General features: G+C 47.6%; 1 protein-coding gene across 1 annotated transcript in view; it reads left to right on the forward strand.

Annotated features, from left to right (window-relative positions):
- The window catches only part of LOC149350580 (A.superbus venom factor 1-like), a 116,189-nt gene that overhangs the window by 51,970 nt on the left and 41,564 nt on the right, over window positions 1-22,655 (forward strand). The window contains exons 14-22 of the mRNA XM_089579621.1: window positions 254-409; window positions 1,775-1,904; window positions 4,567-4,620; window positions 7,690-7,869; window positions 8,208-8,331; window positions 14,285-14,513; window positions 19,488-19,700; window positions 20,010-20,106; window positions 20,375-20,473. Coding sequence (XP_089435747.1) covers window positions 254-409; window positions 1,775-1,904; window positions 4,567-4,620; window positions 7,690-7,869; window positions 8,208-8,331; window positions 14,285-14,513; window positions 19,488-19,700; window positions 20,010-20,106; window positions 20,375-20,473 — 1,282 coding nt within the window. The remainder of the gene's footprint in view (window positions 1-253; window positions 410-1,774; window positions 1,905-4,566; window positions 4,621-7,689; window positions 7,870-8,207; window positions 8,332-14,284; window positions 14,514-19,487; window positions 19,701-20,009; window positions 20,107-20,374; window positions 20,474-22,655) is intronic.

Consider the following 22,655-nt stretch of genomic DNA (forward strand, 5'->3'; position numbering starts at 1 on the left):
GAAACGCTTTTGTCTATCTTATTAGAGACTTAGTAGTCACTTTCGAAGCAGCTTTTTGGATAAACGGGTCTTGAGGCAGTGCCTGATACGGTTGGATTGTTTTAAGCAAGGTGTTGCCTAAATTAGTTCTGCTTGTGGTTCACAGCCACCAGTAGCGTGTTTTCATATCTGTATGCCGTAGGTGCTTCCGCACTGAGGGCGGGGGTTTTAAGATTTGCATATAAACGCGAATCCCGCCGTCTTTCTGTTCCAGTTCACCCTTGAAAGGAAGAATGCCCCAAATCCATCCGAGCCTATGTCCGAGGAAACGCTCGTTCTTACTGGAACACCTGGCACGGTTGTCGGCTTGTTGGGCGTCGACCAAGCCGTGTATCTGCTCAGGAAAAAAGACCTTCTGACGAAGGACAAGGTTGGTCATATACAAATGGAGGGAGCCCGTGAGCATATTGGAACTTATCCCGTAGACAAGTCTTTATTAACCGAATAGTGATTTGCTTGAATCCGTGTAATTAATTAAGAATGTCACCGAGCATTACGAGGCCTCTTCCCTCAGGACTAACAGCTGCAGGGGACTATAGTTGTCAACAATTGGCCTTTTTTTTCACCACTTCAATTTCTAGAACGCCGTCAAATGGTGCATTTCTATATGAGGTGGTTTCAGGTCTGAAACGCTTTTCATTGTGGAAGGATCATGCTAGAGTGCAATGATATCTACTTTTTTTCGACAGTCTACTAGCTTAATGTGCTGTTAATTGTTAAAGGTGCACTGAAGAGGAATCTGAACTCGTCTTTTTGCCGCGGAAACCCAATCTACACGTTCCGAGCATTCTTAGAAACTTCGATTTATTGCCCTTTGTGGTCGATTTTCGTAATTAAATCGAATTAACGTCCGGCTCCCGCTTTGTTTTTTTAATTCTCCCCGTACGGTGGGCGCAGTCGACCAACGCGTGGAGTGCCTTTCACCCAGTCCCGTGGCGGCTTGCCGCTCTGCCATCGGCGGAGTAATACGTAGTAATCCGTAGTAGCAAATAGGCCGCGCGTATTTTTATTTCGGCGGGCTTATTTTGCGGCTATACTACCTGCGAATGAAACTATTTACTCACGGAAACCTAAAAAACAAAATAGAGCGAAAGCAAAGCCTCCACGGAGCTGGCTGAAAGGCACTCCACGCGTTGGTCGACTCCGCCCACCGTACGGGGAGAATTCAAAAAATAAAGGCGGAAGCCGGACGTTAATCGGATTTAATTAGGGATATCGGCCACACAGGGCAATAAGTCGCAGTTTATAAGAAAGCTCGGAACGTGTAGATCGAGTTCCGGCGGCAAAAAGACGAGTTCAGATTCCTCTTCACTGCACCTCTAAGCTTAGGCAGCCACTCCAAGAAGCGTCGTTCTAAGCCCTCATAAGGGTTCTTTAAGTCGCTGCCGTGTCATGGCTCAAGCTTCTTATTATTTTTTTTATAATCGCGAAAAATGGCCTAGTTGTTAAGTTGTGTACCTTGTTTGGATAGATTCCACCGCCATAGAACAAGCCCAGCTTTTCACCGGCTTTGCAGGAGTGTTTGGGCCTTTTGAGACACAAACGTGCTAGCAGCGGATATATGAAGCAAAATAGTTGGCAGCTTGTCGTCTGTGCTGCGAACCCTGCTAAAAGACGGCGAAAATTGTGCGTGTGTGTGTGTGGGGGGGGGGGGGGCGCAATTTAACACAGTAAGTGCATGCAGACATATGGGACCACTATGAACAATACGATGCACGGCACGTGTCCTTCGCAGTTGTTCCGGTCGCTGGACTCCAAAGACCTCGGTTGCGGTGCGGGCGGAGGCAAGAACGCGACCGAAGCACTCCACAGCTCGGGCATCGTGCTGATTACGCGGGTGGACGTCGGCAACCCCAGGAGAAGCGGTGAGGTCGTTCTAGCCGAATTGCAGTGCCCGCACTTTTCTTTTGAAGGGACGTAAACATTCCCGTGCATTAACATCATCCCACAGAGCAAATAAAGTATCATATATGGAGCATAGGAAAGCGCAGAATCCGCTCAGGAGGTAGAGACGGCAGCGGTTTCCTGTGCCGCAAATCCGCCTTCGTTAGCTTTATCTTTATTCAAAGAGGAATCATGGCAGGTGGTGGATGCCTTGGTTAGAGTTAAACCACTTCCATCAGTTTCTTTATCCATTTCGTCGCATTTCGACGGAGGTTAAATTCTGGAGGTCCTTGTGCTGTGCGATGCCAGCGCACTGGAGAGAACCCCAGGTGGTCGAAATTATCTGGAGCCATCCACTAGAGCGTCCCTTACAGCCTGAATCTCTTTGGGACGTTAAACCCTATAAACCATAAACCAAACAATCTCAAAGCTCAAGTCTGCGGGTCAGTCTTGGGATTCAAAAGTTTGACTGTGCTTGCAAAAAAATGTACCCTAGAAAGTGCTAGAAAATGTACCATACGTCAATCAAGGCGCTTGAAACTCGTCGATGTAACTCGAAAGCTCGATGTAACTGCAGAACAAAGACTCCACGTGGTAAGCCTTAGTTCTGGTAAACTTGTTGGCTAGAGGGGTGTTAACCATTTAATGCCCAGTGTCACAAATTCGCGACATAGCGTTTGCACACCGCGTACTCATTACTACGTAGAGGGTGCGTACAAAGTTTGATGCCAGCGTGTTATAATAACCATAATAATCTTTATTTGCACTTAGGTGTTGTCTTAGGAGGCGTGCGAGGCGAAGACAGCAGGGCAGTTGCCCGTACGCTAGTGCGTCTGCTGGCCGGCCTACCCTGGACAGGGGGAAGGGGGTTAAAAAAAGAGAATCCTACAGACTCAGTAGTCAGCGCTTTCCGATCAAACATTTTGACGTCGCTCTGAGGGAAAGATGTATGAAGAAAAAAAGGGGGCACGAATGTGCAACTTCTCGCCAGTGTTCTGCAACTCATCGTCCCTCTGATATTTTGGCTGGAAGAATCGGAAGACATATGTTGGATAAAAATTCTCTACTGCCCCCGTGCCTTCCAGTTGCTCTCTCACGCAACTCGCACTAGCTGCGCAAAGTGGACCAAATGACCATTGTTGCGAATTCGCGACATACAGATTTTTTAAGTTTTATCGGTGCTAACAAATTTTGCATTTCGCTTTTGAATGTCATTCAGCTAACATATTCTGAAGGTAATGACTTTGGGCATTAAAGGGGTAAATTAGTGTTGCCACCTGGAATGCAAAATTTTGCGTTATGTGACGGAATAGAATAAAGATTTGGATAGAATGTCGTCTTTCCCTAGCAAAGAGTTTTCAAACCATTTTCCCACCGGCGCTGAACCACTTCCGCTCCCCGGTGCACAAGTCTCAACATGCTGTCGTAGAAGAATGAGGGCGGCTGTTATCTGACGACAGCAAGGGAGCAGTGCAGCCTAAAGTCCAGATCTCTCGGTAGGAAGTTTCGGCTGTTCCTCAAAATGAAGGAGAGAGAGATAGAGATGAGACTTTATTTTCGGTCAAACTAAGACCTGTGGGTAGCTCTCCGTCAAAGGGACCACGGCCAGCAGTTCGGCGAGGGCCGCCGACGCTGCCCAGACCTGCCAGGTGGGAGAACGGGGTTGGGAAATTGGGGATTGTACACGGACATCTGAAGGGTACGCGCTTCGTGTTCGACCAAGAGGTCGCAAAGGAAGGACGCAGTCAGTACCCTCAATAACCCCCCTCGTTCTTATACAACGGCACGCTGAGAGCAGTGCACCGGTGGCATAAGTGTGGCGCCCTTGGCGGGGGCTGTATCAAACAGTGGTGGGCTTCTGCGATAGACGACGCTCTAATAAATCTTCATTTAAATGCAACGTCTTTTAATTCCACTGCATGAAAGGAAAGCTGCGTCGAGGAGACAACACTTTAAAAACACCACGCGTATTAGGCGAGGAGCACAGTGTCATTCGATTGGAGGACTAAGAGTAGGACTGTGCCCTGCGACAATGCGTGCACTGCATCCCTGCAACCTCATACGTAATGAATTCTTTGCGTAGTTCAAAAATGTTAGTTGTAGCCCACGGGGATTATGCGGTGACATCAGCATAAGCACCAAAGCTTGACGCAGCAGTTTGTCAGCTACAGTGAACTGCACGTTGTCCCTTCATGGCTGGCCCTGCCCTCGAAGCCATGGTGCTTTCTAAAAGTCCAAGTCATCCTAAGTGTTTCATTACGTTGTCTTTAAATTCTGTTTTCGTTGATTGCAGACTTCATAGCGTGGTATGTACTGGTGAAATAATCTAAATATCGGCAATAAAATATGAAAAAATATCAGCCTTGTACGTTGCACCTCACCAGCAACGCTAAAGAATACACCTGTGCCTTTTGGTCTCCGTAGATGGCTCTTATGACATACCCGCGTTTCATTCCCATAAGCATGTTTGATAAATCAATACAGCTTTTTCTGCACGTGTGTGCATGTACGCAGCCTTTTGTAAATGATTCTGCCCATGCTAACTGCAACGACCGCGGGGAAAGTAGATGTGCCCTACAGTTCAAAGTCGGTGCACTGCGTGTGGACAAGCAAACAGCTCACACTTGTTCCTGCAACTTTCAGGTGTAGGTTGCCACGAGGAGCGAAGGCGGAGACGACGGTCTGCACTGAACATACGTAGGTCGATTGTTTACTTTCATATGACGTTTTTGATTTGTGTAAAAAAAAAACAAGTAAACTTGAATGTGACATGCAGTAGATTATCAACCATGTTTTAGTGCGCTAGCACTATATAGTGGCCATTTCCCGCGTTTGGGCGTTGTTTGTGAATCTGTCTGTCTGTCTGTCTGTCTGTCTGTCTGTCTGTCTGTCTGTCTGTCTGTCTGTCTGTCTGTCTGTCTGTCTGTCTGTCTGTCTGTCTGTCTGTCTGTCTGTCTGTCTGTCTGTCTGTCTGTCTGTCTGTCTGTCTGTCTGTCTGTCTGTCTGTCTGTCTGTCTGTCTGTCTGTCTGTCTGTCTGTCTGTCTGTCTGTCTGTCTGTCTGTCTGTCTGTCTGTCTGTCTGTCTGTCTGTCTGTCTGTCTGTCTGTCTGTCTGTCTGTCTGTCTGTCTGTCTGTCTGTCTGTCTGTCTGTCTGTCTGTCTGTCTGTCTGTCTGTCTGTCTGTCTGTCTGTCTGTCTGTCTGTCTGTCTGTCTGTCTGTCTGTCTGTCTGTCTGTCTGTCTGTCTGTCTGTCTGTCTGTCTGTCTGTCTGTCTGTCTGTCTGTCTGTCTGTCTGTCTGTCTGTCTGTCTGTCTGTCTGTCTGTCTGTCTGTCTGTCTGTCTGTCTGTCTGTCTGTCTGTCTGTCTGTCTGTCTGTCTGTCTGTCTGTCTGTCTGTCTGTCTGTCTGTCTGTCTGTCTGTCTGTCTGTCTGTCTGTCTGTCTGTCTGTCTGTCTGTCTGTCTGTCTGTCTGTCTGTCTGTCTGTCTGTCTGTCTGTCTGTCTGTCTGTCTGTCTGTCTGTCTGTCTGTCTGTCTGTCTGTCTGTCTGTCTGTCTGTCTGTCTGTCTGTCTGTCTGTCTGTCTGTCTGTCTGTCTGTCTGTCTGTCTGTCTGTCTGTCTGTCTGTCTGTCTGTCTGTCTGTCTGTCTGTCTGTCTGTCTGTCTGTCTGTCTGTCTGTCTGTCTGTCTGTCTGTCTGTCTGTCTGTCTGTCTGTCTGTCTGTCTGTCTGTCTGTCTGTCTGTCTGTCTGTCTGTCTGTCTGTCTGTCTGTCTGTCTGTCTGTCTGTCTGTCTGTCTGTCTGTCTGTCTGTCTGTCTGTCTGTCTGTCTGTCTGTCTGTCTGTCTGTCTGTCTGTCTGTCTGTCTGTCTGTCTGTCTGTCTGTCTGTCTGTCTGTCTGTCTGTCTGTCTGTCTGTCTGTCTGTCTGTCTGTCTGTCTGTCTGTCTGTCTGTCTGTCTGTCTGTCTGTCTGTCTGTCTGTCTGTCTGTCTGTCTGTCTGTCTGTCTGTCTGTCTGTCTGTCTGTCTGTCTGTCTGTCTGTCTCTGTGTCTGTCTCTGTGTCTGTCTCTGTGTCTGTCTCTGTGTCTGTCTGTCTGTGTCTGTCTGTCTGTGTCTGTGTCTGTGTCTGTCTGTCTGTCTGTCTGTCTGTCTGTCTGTCTGTCTGTCTGTCTGTCTGTCTGTCTGTCTGTCTGTCTGTCTGTCTGTCTGTCTGTCTGTCTGTCTGTCTGTCTGTCTGTCTGTCGGTCGGTCGGTCGGTCGGTCGGTCGGTCGGTCGGTCGGTCGGTCGGTCGGTCGGTCCGTCCGTCCGTCCGTCCGTCCGTCCATCCGTCCGTCCGTTTATTTATTTAAACCCCCCACGTTTATAATGCAAAGAAGATGGATTGGTCGGCCTCAGTGGGGCTATATCATACTGTGCTCTCCGCTGTTGCCTCCGGGAGCTGTGAAAAGGCGGCGCTTGGGATATATTCGCAGGATTTGGCTTGGAGCCATTCCGTTCGTATCTCTGATTACACTCCTATATTCTTTACAGGATGTTTGGCTATTGGTTTGTCTCTTCTCAAAATTCCGACGTATGTAGCACAGGTTCTCATATTTGCAGACTGCCTCTCGGTTTTAGTCTCTCTCGAAACTTCAGAAAAAGCTCTATTGAATCGTTCCTTTAGGTTTTTTGTTACACGCTCTGTGAGACAGGTCCATTTTGTCTGGGTACTTGGTCATTCGGGTGTCTACTTTAACGCGGTGGCTGATTTGTTGGCAAGGCCAGCTCTCAGTGCCCCTACAATTTATCCCGTCCCTCACCTCAATTTGTTAACAGATTTCCCGTTTAAAACGGTTTCAACGTATCTCAGCTAGCTTCAGTGATCTGTGAGCGGATTTTCAGCACTTAAAGTACCCTTGGAGTGTGCGGTCATGCAAATCAGGGCTGTTCGAGGTGTCAATGACGCTTCGGCAATGCCGAATCCTCCTCTTAAATTTGTACTTATGCACATGCGGGTTCGCTACGACAAACCTTTGTGACTCTGTAAGGAAGCTGAAACAATAGAACATTTTCTCCTCTCTTGCCGGCGGTTCGCATTTCAGAGAAAGACATATCTGGAGGTCCCTCTTTCGAAGTTAGGACTCCCTGTGTCACTTACAGTTCTTTCTTTCTTTCTTTCTTTCTTTCTTTCTTTCTTTCTTTCTTTCTTTCTTTCTTTCTTTCTTTCTTTCTTTCCTTCTTTCTTTCTTTCTTTCTTTCTTCCTTTCTTTTCTTCTTCCTTTCTTTCCTTCTTTCTTTCTTTCCTTCCTTCTTTCTTTCTTTATTTATTTATTTATTTCCTTCATTCTTTCTTTCTTTCATTCTCTTTCTCTCTTTCTTTATATTCTTCTTTCTTTCCTTCTTTATTTCTTTCTTTCGGTGCGAGCGCCGAGGGATTCGCGTTAAGTAGGGTTTGCGGATACCTTCATGATTACATTACTGCAGCCGGAAGGTTACTTTATTAACTGTAAATTTTTCCGCAGGTCTGAAAATGTGTTTTTTCTAATCCTGATGCTTCAAAATTATTTTATTTATTTTATTTTTCATCAGTTATCTTTTTTTTTCTAGTTTGTCTTTTAACTATCCTACTTCTCCGCCTCATACTATTTTTTTCCGCGCAAATACTATATGATTTTCATTGGCATTATACCTTGTCCAATCCCCCCACGTGGGTATGCGCCATGTATACTGAGGTCAACAGCAACAATTAAGCAGGGCACTTCAAGAGCACTAACCCAATGAACGTCTTCGCAGTGGAGGAGTACGAGGACGAGACTGTGCGAAAGTGCTGCTCGTACGGTCAGCGCCCAGACAGGTTCCTTCGCCCATGCACGAAGAGGGTGGACATCCTGAGGAAGTACATGGATCAGGGTAGTGCCAACATCACGCAGGAGTGCGTGGAGGCCTTCGAGCGGTGCTGCTACATTGCTGAAGGTAAGGCGCCAAGGAAAAGATGATAGTTCGGCCGCTTTTATTATGGCAAAAATCTAGCCCGTCACTTACAGTGTCAAAGTATTTTTTATTCTCTAGTCAAACGAAGCCCACAACGGCTAAGATAGCATTATTGCGGAGGGTGAAAAACTTTACAAAACTGATCCGCAGTATTGCGGCTCACTACAACTACGTCCAAGGCGACTGAGAGGCTAAGTTCGCGTAAATTTGTGAGGGAAGTCATACTCAGAATCATATATTTCATTTTTTTTTTTACTTTTTTCTTTGAAATAAATTCCTCTTGGAACTGTTAAGAGCATGCACACCCCATTTTCTTCCAGGCGACGCCGCTACAAGATCCTCATTCGCTGGAGGCGATGAACTCGCAGACGAGCTACGCGAAGAACACAACGCAATTCGCAAGGACTTTCGTGACACGTGGTTGTTCCAGAGCATGACAATTAGGTGAGACAACAAAAAAACTAGCATCAAGCCTCCTGCCTCAGATGAGTACTTTTGCATCTTATCAAGCAGAAGAGCTCATATTAATGCAGTAAGCAGTCAGCTTGACTCGGTTTTTAATCTTACGTACGGTCTAAGTGTCGTGTGGGCGGCACATCTGAGGACGCGGTAACGCGTCGCCTAAGCAAGCATTTCAGATCAGTTATGGACAACAAAAATGCACTTTTTAAATTTCGCTCCAATAAATATTAGCATATCACCGCGCTTTGGACCACGAGCATTTCTCGGAAAACAATTTCAAGTCAATGTCACCACCACTCGTGCTTTACTCTGGTAAATTCTGCGCAACCTCATGGGAAACAGGATTCACGAAAGCTTGACATAGGATAATTACAGTAATGTTGTCGTTCTGGACCTGTGAGTTGCACCGCATTGACGCATGTAGGCAGTATACACTAGTACGTCAGAAATGTGAGCGGCAGCAACCCAGATTTTTTTTATTTTTCTCAAGAGCCGTAGTAAGAGCGCTTGGACAACAGACAGGGATGTGCTCGTAGGAACTGAACCAATTGGCTGTGAAACAGACCTGCTTACCGGAAGCATGGAGCAAGCCAGGAATAATGTACTCGGTTTATCTGTACATATTTCTTAATGTACCAATTTTGTTGAGTGCGCCTCAGAAGACTTCAAACTTGACGCACTCTCAAGGACGTTCAAATCAATCTAAAATCATGACGATCCAAACATGGGCGTCCGGAGGGGGGGGGCAAGGGGGGGCGGCTGCACCCCCCTGGAAAATCACTCACTCGAACCGTGAGTGATGGCCGCACGTCAGGGGCGGCGGTGCGCTCAGCCAAAAGAGTAAAAGCGGCCCTGCTTCCACGCTTTGGGTCACATCTGCAAAGTGCCGCGTCCGGGGACGCGTCGTTGCAGACATACAGCGGCACCGGCGAGCATGTGTTTCGAGCCGTCTTGAGATGTGTGCCTGTTTCTTTGATCTCTAGAGAGATAGCGACACGGAGGCAGACAGTGCACACCCCGGCCACCGATGAATTCTTCAGGAGGGAGGGACAAATCAGCCGTGTCCATCCCCGCTTTGTCGGACTGCTCAGGGGCAAGCGGGCGATGAGTTGGCGCCGCCGCCGCTCGCTGTCTCCTCCGATCCACGGGAGAGCGCAGTTCGGTACAAGCGCCGCTTTCAGAATTTTCGGCAAAGGGGATTAGCTGCTTTTGTTCACGGCGACGCAGTCTCCAGAGGCGCCCCCACACCAGCGTTCCTTGCGTCTTCTCCGGAAACCAGCGCCTTTGGTCAAGGCAGCCCGATGGCGCCTGCCTGGCTCGCCTGTCACCTCTGGCTGGGCCTCAAATCCCAACAGCGCCCATGGACTGTGCGATGTCAGTGCATGGTAAAGAGACCGTCCGTCCCTCATAGCCTGAGTCGTTTTGGGGCTCTGAACCTCATAAAAACACACAAAACAAATTTTCCCACCGGAGTGGCGAGTGTCCCTTCCCCTCGGAAGTCGCGCGGCGTTCCTTGCGTGTGCGCGCCTCTTTGTTTGTGCTTGGGTGTTTTTAGTGGCCGGTTGTCAACGAAGCTGAGAACAACCAAGACAGCGGACGAGAAAACGACGAGCGGCGAGTAGTGTGTGTGCAAATACTCGACTGTGCGGTTGCGCGAGCAAGATGGAGCGAGGTGTATGAAGCTGCGAGCGTGCATTTATCTTGTAAATAAGTTTTCGCTGCATACATAGTCATTTTTTGTTTTCAACGTACGCATTCAACCGTTTTTCCAATCAATGTGTATATATTTTTAACACTACCAACCCCGAGGAACTCCATAGCCAGCTTTGTCTCGCGCGGTCCCGAATGATGGATATTCGACGCTTCTTCAAGCGTCAGCGGTTGTCTGACGAAGCATTATCCAAATGCGCCCCTGCAGATTCTGGTGTGACATGTGACAACGGTGTAGCATTTGAACAGAGTGATGAGAGCTTTTATCACCGGACAGTAGCTGATGTCGTCGACTCCATGGAAGGGACTCTGTCAACAGTGAGTTCAGGTGATGCAGCAGGCCGAGATGATTCCATTTCTCCTTTCTTGGGATTCAAGTCCGGATTTGATCAGAGCGATGCAACCTTTCATCACCGGACAGTAGCCGGCGTCGTCGTCTCCATGGAAGGAACTCCACCAGCGAGCTCCGGTCACGCAGTAAGCCGAAACGATTCCCTTTCTCCTTGCTTGGGATCGAAGTCCGGAGACAACATCAAGAAAACAAATAACTTGCCTCAAGAATATGACTTAGGAGAGTTTCTAGGCAAAGCTAAACTCACTGGCATACCGGAATTTTTGAAGTTACGTCTTCTTACTAAGCCATGGTCGCCAAATGTCACATATGATTTTAAGAAGGATGTAACACCTGGAAAGAGGCCTTTTCGACATCAGTGGCTGGGAGATTACGCCCCCTGGCTTGCGTACTCAGCGACAGCGAAAGGCGCCTTTTGTCGTTTTTGCGTCATTTTTCCTCCGCGTGTTCACCGGGGTACTCAAGGTAGTTTTATCGTGCGCGCTTTCAGTAACTACAGAAAAATGCACGAGGCGTGCAGGGATCACGTAAAATCCCAATGGCACCAGGAGGCAATGACGGCCTCACAGAACTTTATGGATGTGATGAAAGGCAAGCAGCTACCCGTTGTACAGCAGCTGAACAGAGCACTGCACGCGCAAGTTGAAAGGAACCGTGAGAAACTATTTCCAATAGTTTCCACCATTGTCTTTTGCGCGACGCATGACTTGCCGATTCGCGGCAAGCAGTCCGATAGTGGAGTCTTCAATGATCTGCTTGACTTTCGTGTAGAAGCTGGAGATACTCTACTTCAGGAGCACTTCGCTTCTTCTGCTGGCAATGCCAAGTACACTTCTGTCCGCGTCCAGAACGAGATCATCACAATCTGTGGCGACATCCTGAGAGAGCAGATAGTTACCGAAACTAACAAAGCGTTTGCTTTTTCCGTTCTTGCTGACGAAACTGCAGATATTTCAGGAAAAGAGCAGATGTCTATAGGCGTTCGCTTTATTGACAAGGCGGAAGTCGAAGTGTGCGTTCGAGAGCAGTTTTTGGGATTTGTAGAGCTGGAGCAATTAAACTCCGCTTGCATCGCCGCGGCAATCTTGAAGTTTTTGACGAATGTCGGGCTGATTCTTTCGAACCTCGTTGGACAGGGGTACGATGGATGCTCTACAATGGCTGGAAAAGAAGCTGGAGTGAACAAAATTATACAAAAACAGTTCCCGAAGGCACTATTTTTCCACTGTGCAAGTCACAAACTAAATCTCGTCATCAACGATCTGAACGACGTCTCTGAAATTCGAAACACAATTGGCATAATCAAACAAACCATAAACTTCTTCCGCGAGAGCGTACTCCGGAGAAAATTGGTGCCGAACATTCCGATGCTGTGTGAGACAAGATGGTCTGCAAAATATAAGCCTATTAGGATCTTCTCTCAGCATTACGTGGCCATAGTCGAAGCACTCGAGGAGCTCGCGTCCACGGAATCATGCTCGAACGCTGCAACTAGACAACGAGCTCACATCCTCTACTGCGCAACAACAAGCTCATCTTTCATCGTCTGCTTGCATATTGTAGCGAAGTACAGCGCTCGGCTCGAACCAGTTACGAACATTCTGCAAGGTGTATCCATGGACTTCCATTCTGTGCATGACCACATCACTGAGCTGCAACGTATTTTTCGCGGCCACCGGACGAACGCTGTAGAGGAGTTCTCTAACATCATGAATGCAGCAAGGGAGGCAGCCAATCACTTAAATGTGGTGATATCTGTGCCAAGACAAGTCTCTCGTCAGGCCCACCGAGACAACTACGTGATTCAGTCGCCGGAGGAATACTACCGTGTGGCAATATATGTGCCGTACTTGGACTCCCTCACTGCTTCTTTAGCTCGGCGCTTTTCTGAAAGCAATGAGAGGAGCTTCAAACTTCTCCAGCTGCATCCATCAAAAATGAAGCACTTGAGCCGTGTTGAGTTCGCTGTTCTCGCCGAAGAACTCCAGTGCTTTTACGGCATCGACAACTTCAAGGAAGAGGCCATCTCTTGGTACGAGATGTGGTGCAACAAAACTGGGGACCCATCAGAAATAACTTACTACGAGCTTCTACATCAGGCCAAGACATTCTTCCCTGGTGTTGCAAAAGCCATTGAGGTGGCTCTGGCTTTGCCAGTTACTACCTGTACGGTCGAACGCTCCTTCAGTACAATGAGGAGAGTGAAAACGTGGCTACGCTCAACGATGACAAACGACAGACTGGACGGCCTTTGTATGATGAGTGTGCACCGAGAGCGTGTAATGAAGCACAGAAATGAATTTATCACCCGTGTCATCACGCAATTCGCCCAGAAAAATCCGAGGCGTCTACAGTTTCTGTTCAAGGAAGACTGACTGAGTGACTGTCGTTGCGTGTTTGTGAACATATTGTGCTGTGTGCTGGTCATCAATCCGGGTGTGTCGAGAACCCGTATGCAGCAAGACTGAGCACTCTTCTCCACGAAGTGATAGTATCTTTTTGCATTTTTATTAATTTTAATTGTTTCTTCGTTGATAAACTCCAATGTATCTCTCCTAGCCTCGCTTTAATTTGCTGTTTGTAATTTTTCTTTCATGTGTGTATTTTACTTATTTATTTTATTTGTATATAAATAAATAAATTTACTCCGCAAATAGTGCCTTTTTGCTACGAACATACCCCCCCCCCCCCCCCCTCCGGCGCCAACAACCAATGGGGCCCCCCCCTGCAAAAACTTCTGCGGACGCCCTTGGATCCAAACTGGCTTAAATAACGCCTAAATGTGCGAAGTCAACTTTGGATGATAAAGCCTAAATGCTTGCTTCGTTTCAGTAAAGCTTCCCTCAAACAGATGGCCTGATGGTAGACTAAGTGATTTTGCACTGAAATAGGAACTGCGTACGTTTTGCAAGTCCAAAAACTCTCGGCAACGTAGACCGAGCCACGCGACTGAAGCTCAGTTATAACCTGAAGGACGCGATGGTTATTTTTCTATTAATCGGTGCTGTCTTCAGCAGGAACAAAGCTAGCGTGAATCCACGAAAATAATAGTCCATTGCTGTGCCGGGAGCGTCATCATTCTTTATCACATCCAGCTTGTACGCAGCCTGTATGACTTCAGACGATACCGTTAATTGCGCTCCACGAGCCATAGATCCTGTAATGAGTGCGAAAAAGAGGTAAAGATATTTCGCGCGAGGGATACTAAGGTCTAATCAAGCTTATGTAGCTCATAGTTCGCCGAAGGCGCTGCATAGGAAGGTGGCCTGGAGTCTCTGACAAGACAATCTTCCAAAATCCAAAATCTTCGACGAGACACTTTGAGGTCCCGTCTAGCATCCGGTAACTGTATGTATATGCTTCCTTTTGAGACGGGTAAAACCATTATAGTGAGCGGTTGTGCTGGTTATAACGGGAACGTTAGGTATGCTGAGTTCTTTCGGAGACCACATTTGCATTAATGGTAGCATAAAGAGCAGACACCCTGCGCAGCTTCAGGTTTCTGTCCTCGTCTACAGATAGGAGAGGCTCACAAGTGCAGTGTGAACAACGCTCTGATTTTCAAAAAATAATTTTCATCTTGTGGTATAAGATTGGCTTAGTTTTATGTGCTACTTTATACGATTCGATGTTCTCGGCACACTAAGTGCAGACAGAACAGATGTTTTAACGAGGTGTGAGTCGTCAGAGGTAATACCGGCATTTGCGCAATCGGGACGGTCAGGAGGTAGATGAGAACGTCACGGCACTACGGCATACCCCTCTTAGCGGAATGTATTTCAACAATGGCTTCTCTCTCCGGAGCTTGCATTTCTTGATATCGCATATTTTCAGAGAATTGTGCAACTCTCATTTGATCGGTGCCCCATGCAGGGACGACGGCACCGCCGAATTCCCGGCCAGTTTGCCGGCGTCGGTCACCACGTGGGAGGTGAACGCTGTGAGCGTGTCGCCCAGCGGAGGAGTCTGCGCAGTGGAACCTCTCGAAATCGTGGCGACGAAAAAGTTCTTCATCGAGGTCAACGTTCCCTACTCGGTCGTCAAGAACGAGCAAGTCGAGATCCCGGCCACCGTCTACAATTACGGCACGAAACCCCTAAAGGTGCGCTTAATCATACCACAACCCTCTGCGCTCAGGGAACACTGGGCCCACTGAACGTCCTCTGAACGGACAGATGACTATGTTCATGAAGGCGTTGCAGTTAGCCTCGGACGTGAGCAATTCAAATTGCTGTGCCATCGTCACCTTTTCTCTTCACTACCTCCCTATTTCCATCCTTTCCCTTCCATTCTTCCAGAATGGGGAGTAGCAGTTGATAGGCGTGTTACTCCGACCCACCTCTCCACCCTTCCTGGAAGTGAAGCTTTTTTTTATCGCTCTAGGCCCCGTAGCGACCCGTGAGGCTGCTGAAACCTCGCGTCAGCATGAGTTGCAGTCAAAGAAAAAACTACCGGGGGTACTACTACTGTTTCTGGTGGTGCGTTTGTGGTTGATTATGTCTGCGGTATTCTGTGCGTTTGTGTAACCTAGTTCGCGTTGGTCACCAAACCCCACACCATTCGGAACTCCGTGGGTGAATGCCCATATATGCAGAATTAGTCATTCTGTACTTAACATTCATAGATGGCGGGGAGTCTTCGCTACCGGCGCAGTGGCGCAGCGGTTAAGCGATGCGCCACTGCACTGGCAGTGGTATGAAGACAGGTGGCTGTTCTCGTCACAGCCGCCGATAGGGATTGCGCGGCCCATGTTGCTCTTCCCGAGCTACTTCTCGCGCAGCTGGCGCGACGCTCCTCCAAATTTACCCGAGCTTCCTCCCATTGGCTGCAGCTTGCGCGACGCTCCTCCGAACTTACCCGAGCTTACCCGAGTTACTTTGTGGACAGAAAGTGTGGAAATTTTCTGTACACGCCACGCATGTGGCAAGTAATATGCTTATGCATTAATATCATAACTGCGAAAAAAAAACAAGCGAAAGTGATGTTGCGCAGTTATTACGTCCCATTCCTCGCTGCACCCATCGAATCGCGTTTCCAGCCGAGATCAAACGTGCGCGCTGCCCTTCACCACAACGTTATCGTGCTGCGTACTGGTCTCAGCCTTTTTCCTCGCTGCCGTTCCTATCTCCAGTATTACGGCTCTATTAAAAATTGCCCACGCTCGTTCTTCGTTTCCTTTTTCCGCGACCGTTCACTCGCGAACTCGCGAAGGTCTTCCGGCGCCTGAAAGTCACTCGAACGCGGCGCCGACGAACCGGTTTGAAAGAAAAAATATAAATCATATGGCTGCTCATGTTTTCGTCGTTCGCGCAGCGCAAGACAATCATATCTGGCTCTGCAGAGGGAACGGTCTTCACCTAATCCAGCCGCAAGGCACGCTTGTTCGCGACGCGTCAGATGTCTGCCTTAGGAACAATTTACGAAAGCCCTTATTGGGTTTGTCCCCTTAACATAGAACACTTATAGCCTGGAGCAGCTAAGAGCGGATAATGTTTGAGAGCATCGTGAAAGCAACGTTCCCACTGAGAGGGAAATGAGGGCCTCGTTATAGGAGGTACATTGGAAAGCACTCAACAGTCACTGACAACACGGAGAACATAGAAGAATGTTGCTTTTTTTGTATGCTTGTGGGGATTACCGGGGAACAATTACGCTACTAGTTTCAACACGAATCAGCGCCACCATAAAAAAGTAACAGTCCCCTATGCCTTCTTTCAGTGGCTGCTTTCGACTTCCGAATTTGTAATAAGACCGTAGGATTATTCGAATGTTCCGGGAGCTGCATTACTTCTAGCGCGCGCCGACTTGCTGAAGGGCAGGCTTGACGACATTTCTTACCGGCGCATTCTCTGTCTGCGTCATTTCGACGTCGTCTTTGACTGTCACATGCTGGTGAAAGCAAGGAAGGCCAGCTCGATCTGCCATAAGATTTATGGCGCAGAAAAATGGACGAAGCTAGTACCTTGAAAAGCCTCTTTCGACTGAACACCATCCTCCTGATATATAGTCTCACGCGATAATTTATTAGCGGTCCCAGAAAGGCGAAATTTCATTATCACCCAACGTGGAATGAAGGCATCTGGCTCAGCCTTTCTAAATTAAGCACAGAGTCTTAGTGTGGTTTCGAATGCCAACGCAGCACCGTGGTTACGCAAGGTGGTGCGGCTTGCTATTACGCATGAGCTTCGGCTGCACAAAAAGTTGTGAAATCTGCGAAGAAATTCACGTTGGACAGGCCCGTTTTCCGTTTCGCTCGCCTTAAAGCACGGCTGCTGCAGCCACGGATTAGATTATGCTATCTCGCAACTGAGAGGCATAACACCCCCGTCGCACAGCCCGTGCGATGCGTGTAGCTTATGTAAATGCGCCTATGTATCTTCCAGTATGTAGTAAAGCAGAGACTGTATCTTGTTTCGTCTCTTCTCAGTTCCACAGTAGACGCCAGAAGGTTTTAAAAAAATTCACAATCCCACTTCCACGCGAATTGTTCGATCCCGGCCGCCGCGCTCGCATTTCGATGGAGGCAAAATGCTAAAGACCCATGTGCTGTGAGATGTCAGTGCACGTTAAAGAACTCCAGGTGGTCGAAATAATCCGGAGCCCTCCACTACAGCGTCCCTGACAGCCTGAGTCGCTTTGGGACGTTGAACCCCACGAAACTAATCTAAACCAATTTTCCAAATGAATTAGTGAGAACACACACCGTGAATATGGCCAGAGGTGAAGTTTGTCTTTGTGTGCGTGTATATATATATATATATATATATATATATATATATATGCGAGCACGTGTGCGTGTGTGATCTCTTTTTAGTGCGCTAGCACTTGATGCTTCGATCTTGAAAAAGCAGCCATTCGTTTGAGTGTCTGGCTCGACCTGCAGAAATCAATACATAAGGCCGCGACGGTGTCGCGCCTGGATAAGCTTCGCTGGCCACTGCACGAGAGCACTATGCTATCGTCGCAACCGACCACCCCTCTGATGCTCTCTCGCGCTGTGCATTGCATATCGTCGTCTTGACCAATATCCATCCGTGCTCAATGGATCCAGAACACATCGCTCTCGCAGTGCACACTTAGGGCGCCTTAAGCGGTCCGAAAATTTTATAGCGCGCGACAGCTAAGGTCCCCGACAATCGATTTCGCCGGTCTTTGCCTGAAGCCTGAACTTGAAACCCGATCCTCGAACCGAAACCTAAATGACACGCGACGTGCTAGCGCACATCGCATTTGGTCAAATAAGCTAAATCGGTTGTGTTTTTTTTTTGTTTTGTTTCTTTTAAAGGATAGCCGGAATTCTGTCCCTCCACGAAAGCAGCACGAAAGCAACGTCTGTCCCTCCCAGCACTTAAGCGGATTCAGCACAATAGAGACAATCTCGTAGTGTCATCGAGCCACACGTGCTCACACGACACAACTTTGACCAATAGGACGCTCCCTTGCCGACGAGTAACTGACTTGGTTCAGCGTAGCATTCAGCAGCTGACAGCGCACTGCAGCAGGTGGGCACTTGTGGACGCTGCTCCGTAGTGAAAAAAAAGGCGGAGGAGAAACGCGTGAGCAGACGTTCAACACGCGAGAAAAAGGTGGGAACTGCGCCATTTTTAAGCCTAAGCGGAATTTAGTATCATCATCAGTGTCCGAAGTATGGCAGGCTGCATTTTGTATTTTTGTTTCCACTGGGTTTAATAGGCAGTACAGGCAGAGCCAAAAAACAAGCCTTTTCGCCATTTGCTGCCTGACCACCTGGAACGGAAACAGTAATTGGCAGCTTGTCCATCTCCTGCGCTAAAGGACGTTGGAGGAATGGGTTCGATTCACACCACCGACACCCCGCTTTTCTTCTTTTGTGTCCGCGCAACTCTGCATGTAGCCAAGATTTGTGTGATGAGCAGAAAAATCGGTCATACGACTCATTCTGTTGTCAAAAAAAAAAAGAAACGGCAGCGTTTCCTAACAGTCAACAACGCGGACAGCTGATAGGAACAAGGCGCGCCTGTTAGCTCTGCTTCTGGCCGCTGTCATGGCGGGCTCGCGTGCGCAGCAGGAAGCGCCAGCTGCACATGAGCGGTCACGATCTCCACGTCCGCTGGCTTCGGCGAATGAAAGAAACCAGAGCCTTGCACGCCTTCATGTAGTTTGACAATCTTTTGATCCTGCCGACGCTGAAGCAACAACAACGCAGAAATATCTAGCAATAACAGCCTCTGAACGCTGCCGTATTGTGCCGAGGCTGTCGTGGCTGTGTACACACGGGCTGAAGGGCGTTCCCGCATCAAGTGCCCTTCAGACGCTGTCATAAATCCAAGCATCTTTCAAGAGGGATACGCAGTTTTGCCTGGGAACTGCCGCAGTAAGGGTGTTTAAACCTGTTTAAGATTTTTTAGACCTGCTTTTATACACTCGGCTTTGAGGGTCTAGTTACCTTGACGGCAAAAACAGAGGAGGATCTAATGATTTCTTTCTTCTGTTTTCTCTTAGTTCGATCACATGCCCCACCAGACCACTATTATTGGCAGAATCGCTTAGCGTGCGCGGATCACGGGAGGAAAGAAATAAAGAAACGATGACGGCATTCACGTTCTAGCGTGAGATGATTATCAGCGGCTGTTGAATGTCCGCTGAAAATTCGGAATCTTTTCAATGGACTCGCCGGCAACTGCCGGGAAAGTGTGTTGGTGTCCAGTCTATGTTCTTGGCGCGCTAACTGCTTGGCAGTTCCAGCTACGTTTCGTTCGACGAGCGCCTCCGCTTCCTTTTCTATGGCTTTTCGGCAAGCCTCGGGTTTTCTGGCGTCCATTCACGGAAATAACAGCGGCTAAAGTTACTGGCGATTTCTTTCATAGCGCAGAAACTGTACCTATGTTAGTACCTTGGTGACATTAGGTAAAATGCGTTAAAAAGGACTTCAGCACTTTGCGTGAGTTTACGCACTTTCACCATGTTTCGCAGCTGATTTTTTACTCTCAAGAATCAAACGCTCAAATTCAGTAGGAAAGCGAAACTACACAAAGCTTGAATTTAGTGCTTAAAAATGCCCGTAAATGAGGGGTCGCCTGTTTTCTGCTGCTTTCAGGCTAAGGTGATCCTGCTTGGGACTCAAGACATCTGTTCTGGGGCCAAACTAGGAAAACCGTCCGCGGTCCGAGTGCTGGAGATTCCACCGGGACGTGGCCGTACCGCCATATTCCCAGTGGTGCCCCTTGCCGCCGGAACCAAAGAGATCCACGTGAAGGCCCGCAGCGACAGCGGAGAAGGCGACGAGGTTAAAGTGGTGCTGAATGTCCGGGTAAGAGAGCGCAAACCAGTCGAACGGGCAGGTAGCAAGTTTAGCTTCCATTGTCGGCAAAATTAAAGGTAGCTTACTTTTCACAGTGATGCCTGCAAAGCTTGGCACTCTGCACATGAAACACGGGAAAATCTTAGGTAGGGTGACGTTCTACGCGATGACTGCAGGGGGAGCAACACAAACTCAGAAGTTGAAAGTAACCCGCAGTGTCAAATGCACTGATGGTACCGCTTAGTTGTGTACCAGTGACAGCTAGACAGCACGAGGAACGGCTTGTCAGAAGTGGCTCTCGCCATTTTTATCTTTCAGCCTCCGGGAGTGCAGAGAACACGATCGTTTGCCGTCACCTTGGATCCCCGAAACCCTAAAAAGCGAAACACGCGAAACAACCAACAGCACTACACAGGTGAGAGACAACTGGAGTTTCATCCAATCTCCTCGCGAATTGAACTGACTTCCCAGGCGCCACAAACTTCGCCCAGAAAAGCCTGTTGCTGAAACGCAAAATACCACGGCGCGTACGTGTTTGTCTTGCGTTCTAGCAAAACTCGTCAATAAAATGCGACGGCTAATGCGAGATGCATTCAAATGGACGCTGGAATCACTAAGAAGTGTCAGCTGGTGGGTTTTAGCTACTTGGGCTTTCGATGTGACGCTTAATATTTTTTTTTCAGAGACCTTTGGTACAAATGGAATGCAGCTGGTAGAAATTTGGACGCCACGTCCTGATTTTGCTTTGGCAAACACAGAGCGCTGCGAAATAGACATCGTCGGTAAGTACAGGCCCCAAAGCCCTTTCTTGCGATTCCATATTAAAATCTTCCTACATCAGTCTACTTCCATATTATAGAAACGGCTTGCTTCCCAGTAAAAAAATATAATAATAATAATAATAATAATAATAATAATAATAATAATAATAACAACAAGAAAGTGACAGGAGCTAGGCATCTAAATAGCTATATTACTTTCGCTTTGCGTATAATCTCAAACCCAAGTACCATCATGAGTTTAACATCAGCACTGCGAGCAAAAGAAAACGACGTAGTCTTTAGTGCGTTGCTGAATTGAGCAGTGCCATGCAACTTATTGCCCCCAGACATGCTGTGAAATAACAAATATGTTAAAAATTCTCATTGCATCCTGATAGCACATCTTCCGCTGTAGAGGTAAGTTTAATTTTAATCGTCGATTACGTCACCATTTCAAATGCTAGCCCAAAGTACTTGAAATGCTTTACATGCAAGCTTCACACATTCGACCCCTTTAAACTCCTCGAATTCTAAAACCTCTGCAGTTGCCCTTTAAGGCGCGTAAAACGCAAAAAAAAATAAAAATCGTACATGGTGTTGTACTGCAAGCAATTTCTTGCGCACGCTGTGGCTGATGGATAAAATTTCATGCCTTACATGAGTTCTATGCGTTTGACTAGTACCCCAGTGCATCAGTGGACGCGAATGTGCCCCACGCAACTTCATGCGAATGTCTCAAAATGGTAAGATAGCTTGCTTGTTATTCTTTGGTGAATCTTTTACAGAAAAAGCCACAGAAACTTTATCAAGCTTCAAATATATTTTTCTAAAGCTGGATATTACTGGACCGGAAAATCTATTCTCTACCACCTAAACACTAATACGTAAAACCATATCTAGAGGCAATAGGCGGTCATAAGTAAAGTACTTCTCTACGCAGTTCGCGGCTTTAGTAAGAAAAGGGTCGTCTGAAGGCGCATGATGGCATTCGAGAGGTGTGCAGGCGCCTGCAGAAGATTTCGGAACGCGTAAACTGCGAAAAAAAAAACACACAAAATGCGTGGTAGTCAAGCATGCAACCTCAAACTCAAGGACGTGCTCTACACTTCCCTTAGCAACCTGTGCAATGCACCCTTCAAAGCTAGGTCATGCCTCTAGGTAGTGAGGAAATTCAGTTGCCTTTTGCATTCCGTGTTCCGAAAATATGCAGACATTTACGTGCATCTTCTAAATCTAAAAAACCACCGGACCCTTCACACCCTTCTTTCACGCCAATTCATAGTCTTTCATTTTAAGTTTTTTTATTCCTGCTTTGTGTTAAAATTGGGGTCTAAATTTCTGCGTCCCTTGTTTCAGTAGTGGGTCCCATATCCCAAAATTTTTGTTTGTATTGTTTTATCTTTACTGCAATTCGGTCTTTCTAGTATATCAGAAGCAGTCAGTCAGAAAACCCGCAGAATCTGCGGTGCTTTACGTGTTTAGTTTTTCTCTTCTTGAAATGAGCCCAGTATGAGCTCCATTTATCTGTTAAAATAAAAAAGGCTGTGTGCGAGCTTATCGTGGTTATAAGCGATGTTTCTGTAATTGTGTATGGCTCGTGGTATATAAGTGATATACGAATTCATTCATTCATTCATTCATTCATTCATTCATTCATTCATTCATTCGGACATATACGAGGTCTGTTAGAAAAGTATCCGACCTTATTTTTTTTTTTTTTGCGAACACCTGATGGATATGAAACAAGCGCGCTTGCATCAGCAGACCTTGAACCGTCCTGCGCATGCACGAATTTTTTCCCGCCTGCCGAATGCGTCAGTCGCTGGGAGGCAGCGTTTGAGTGAGGCAGTGCGCAGTGCTCTCGTCGGTTTTTTAGTGCAAGCAAAATGGCGGTGCGACAGGAGCAGTGCTAATGCATCAGATTTTGCCAGAAACGGGGCGACAGCCAAGTGGAAACCATTCGGAATATTTAGACGGTTTTCGGTGATGATGCTTAGAGCAGCACACAAATTAAGCAATAGTACAACTGGTTTAAAGATGGCCGCACATCGGTGGAGAGCGAGCCACGCTCCGGTCGGCCATCAACATGCCGAAATGGCCAGGTCATTGCCGAAGTGAACGCTCTGGTGATGCTGGACCGTCGTGTGACTATCCGAGAAATTGCGGAAGAGGTGGACATCAGTAGTTTTTCTGCACATTCCAT

The sequence above is a fragment of the Amblyomma mixtum genome, chromosome 3 (assembly GCF_055824585.1).
Source record: "Amblyomma mixtum isolate Tamu chromosome 3, ASM5582458v1, whole genome shotgun sequence".
NCBI classification, from domain to species: Eukaryota; Metazoa; Arthropoda; class Arachnida; order Ixodida; family Ixodidae; genus Amblyomma; species Amblyomma mixtum.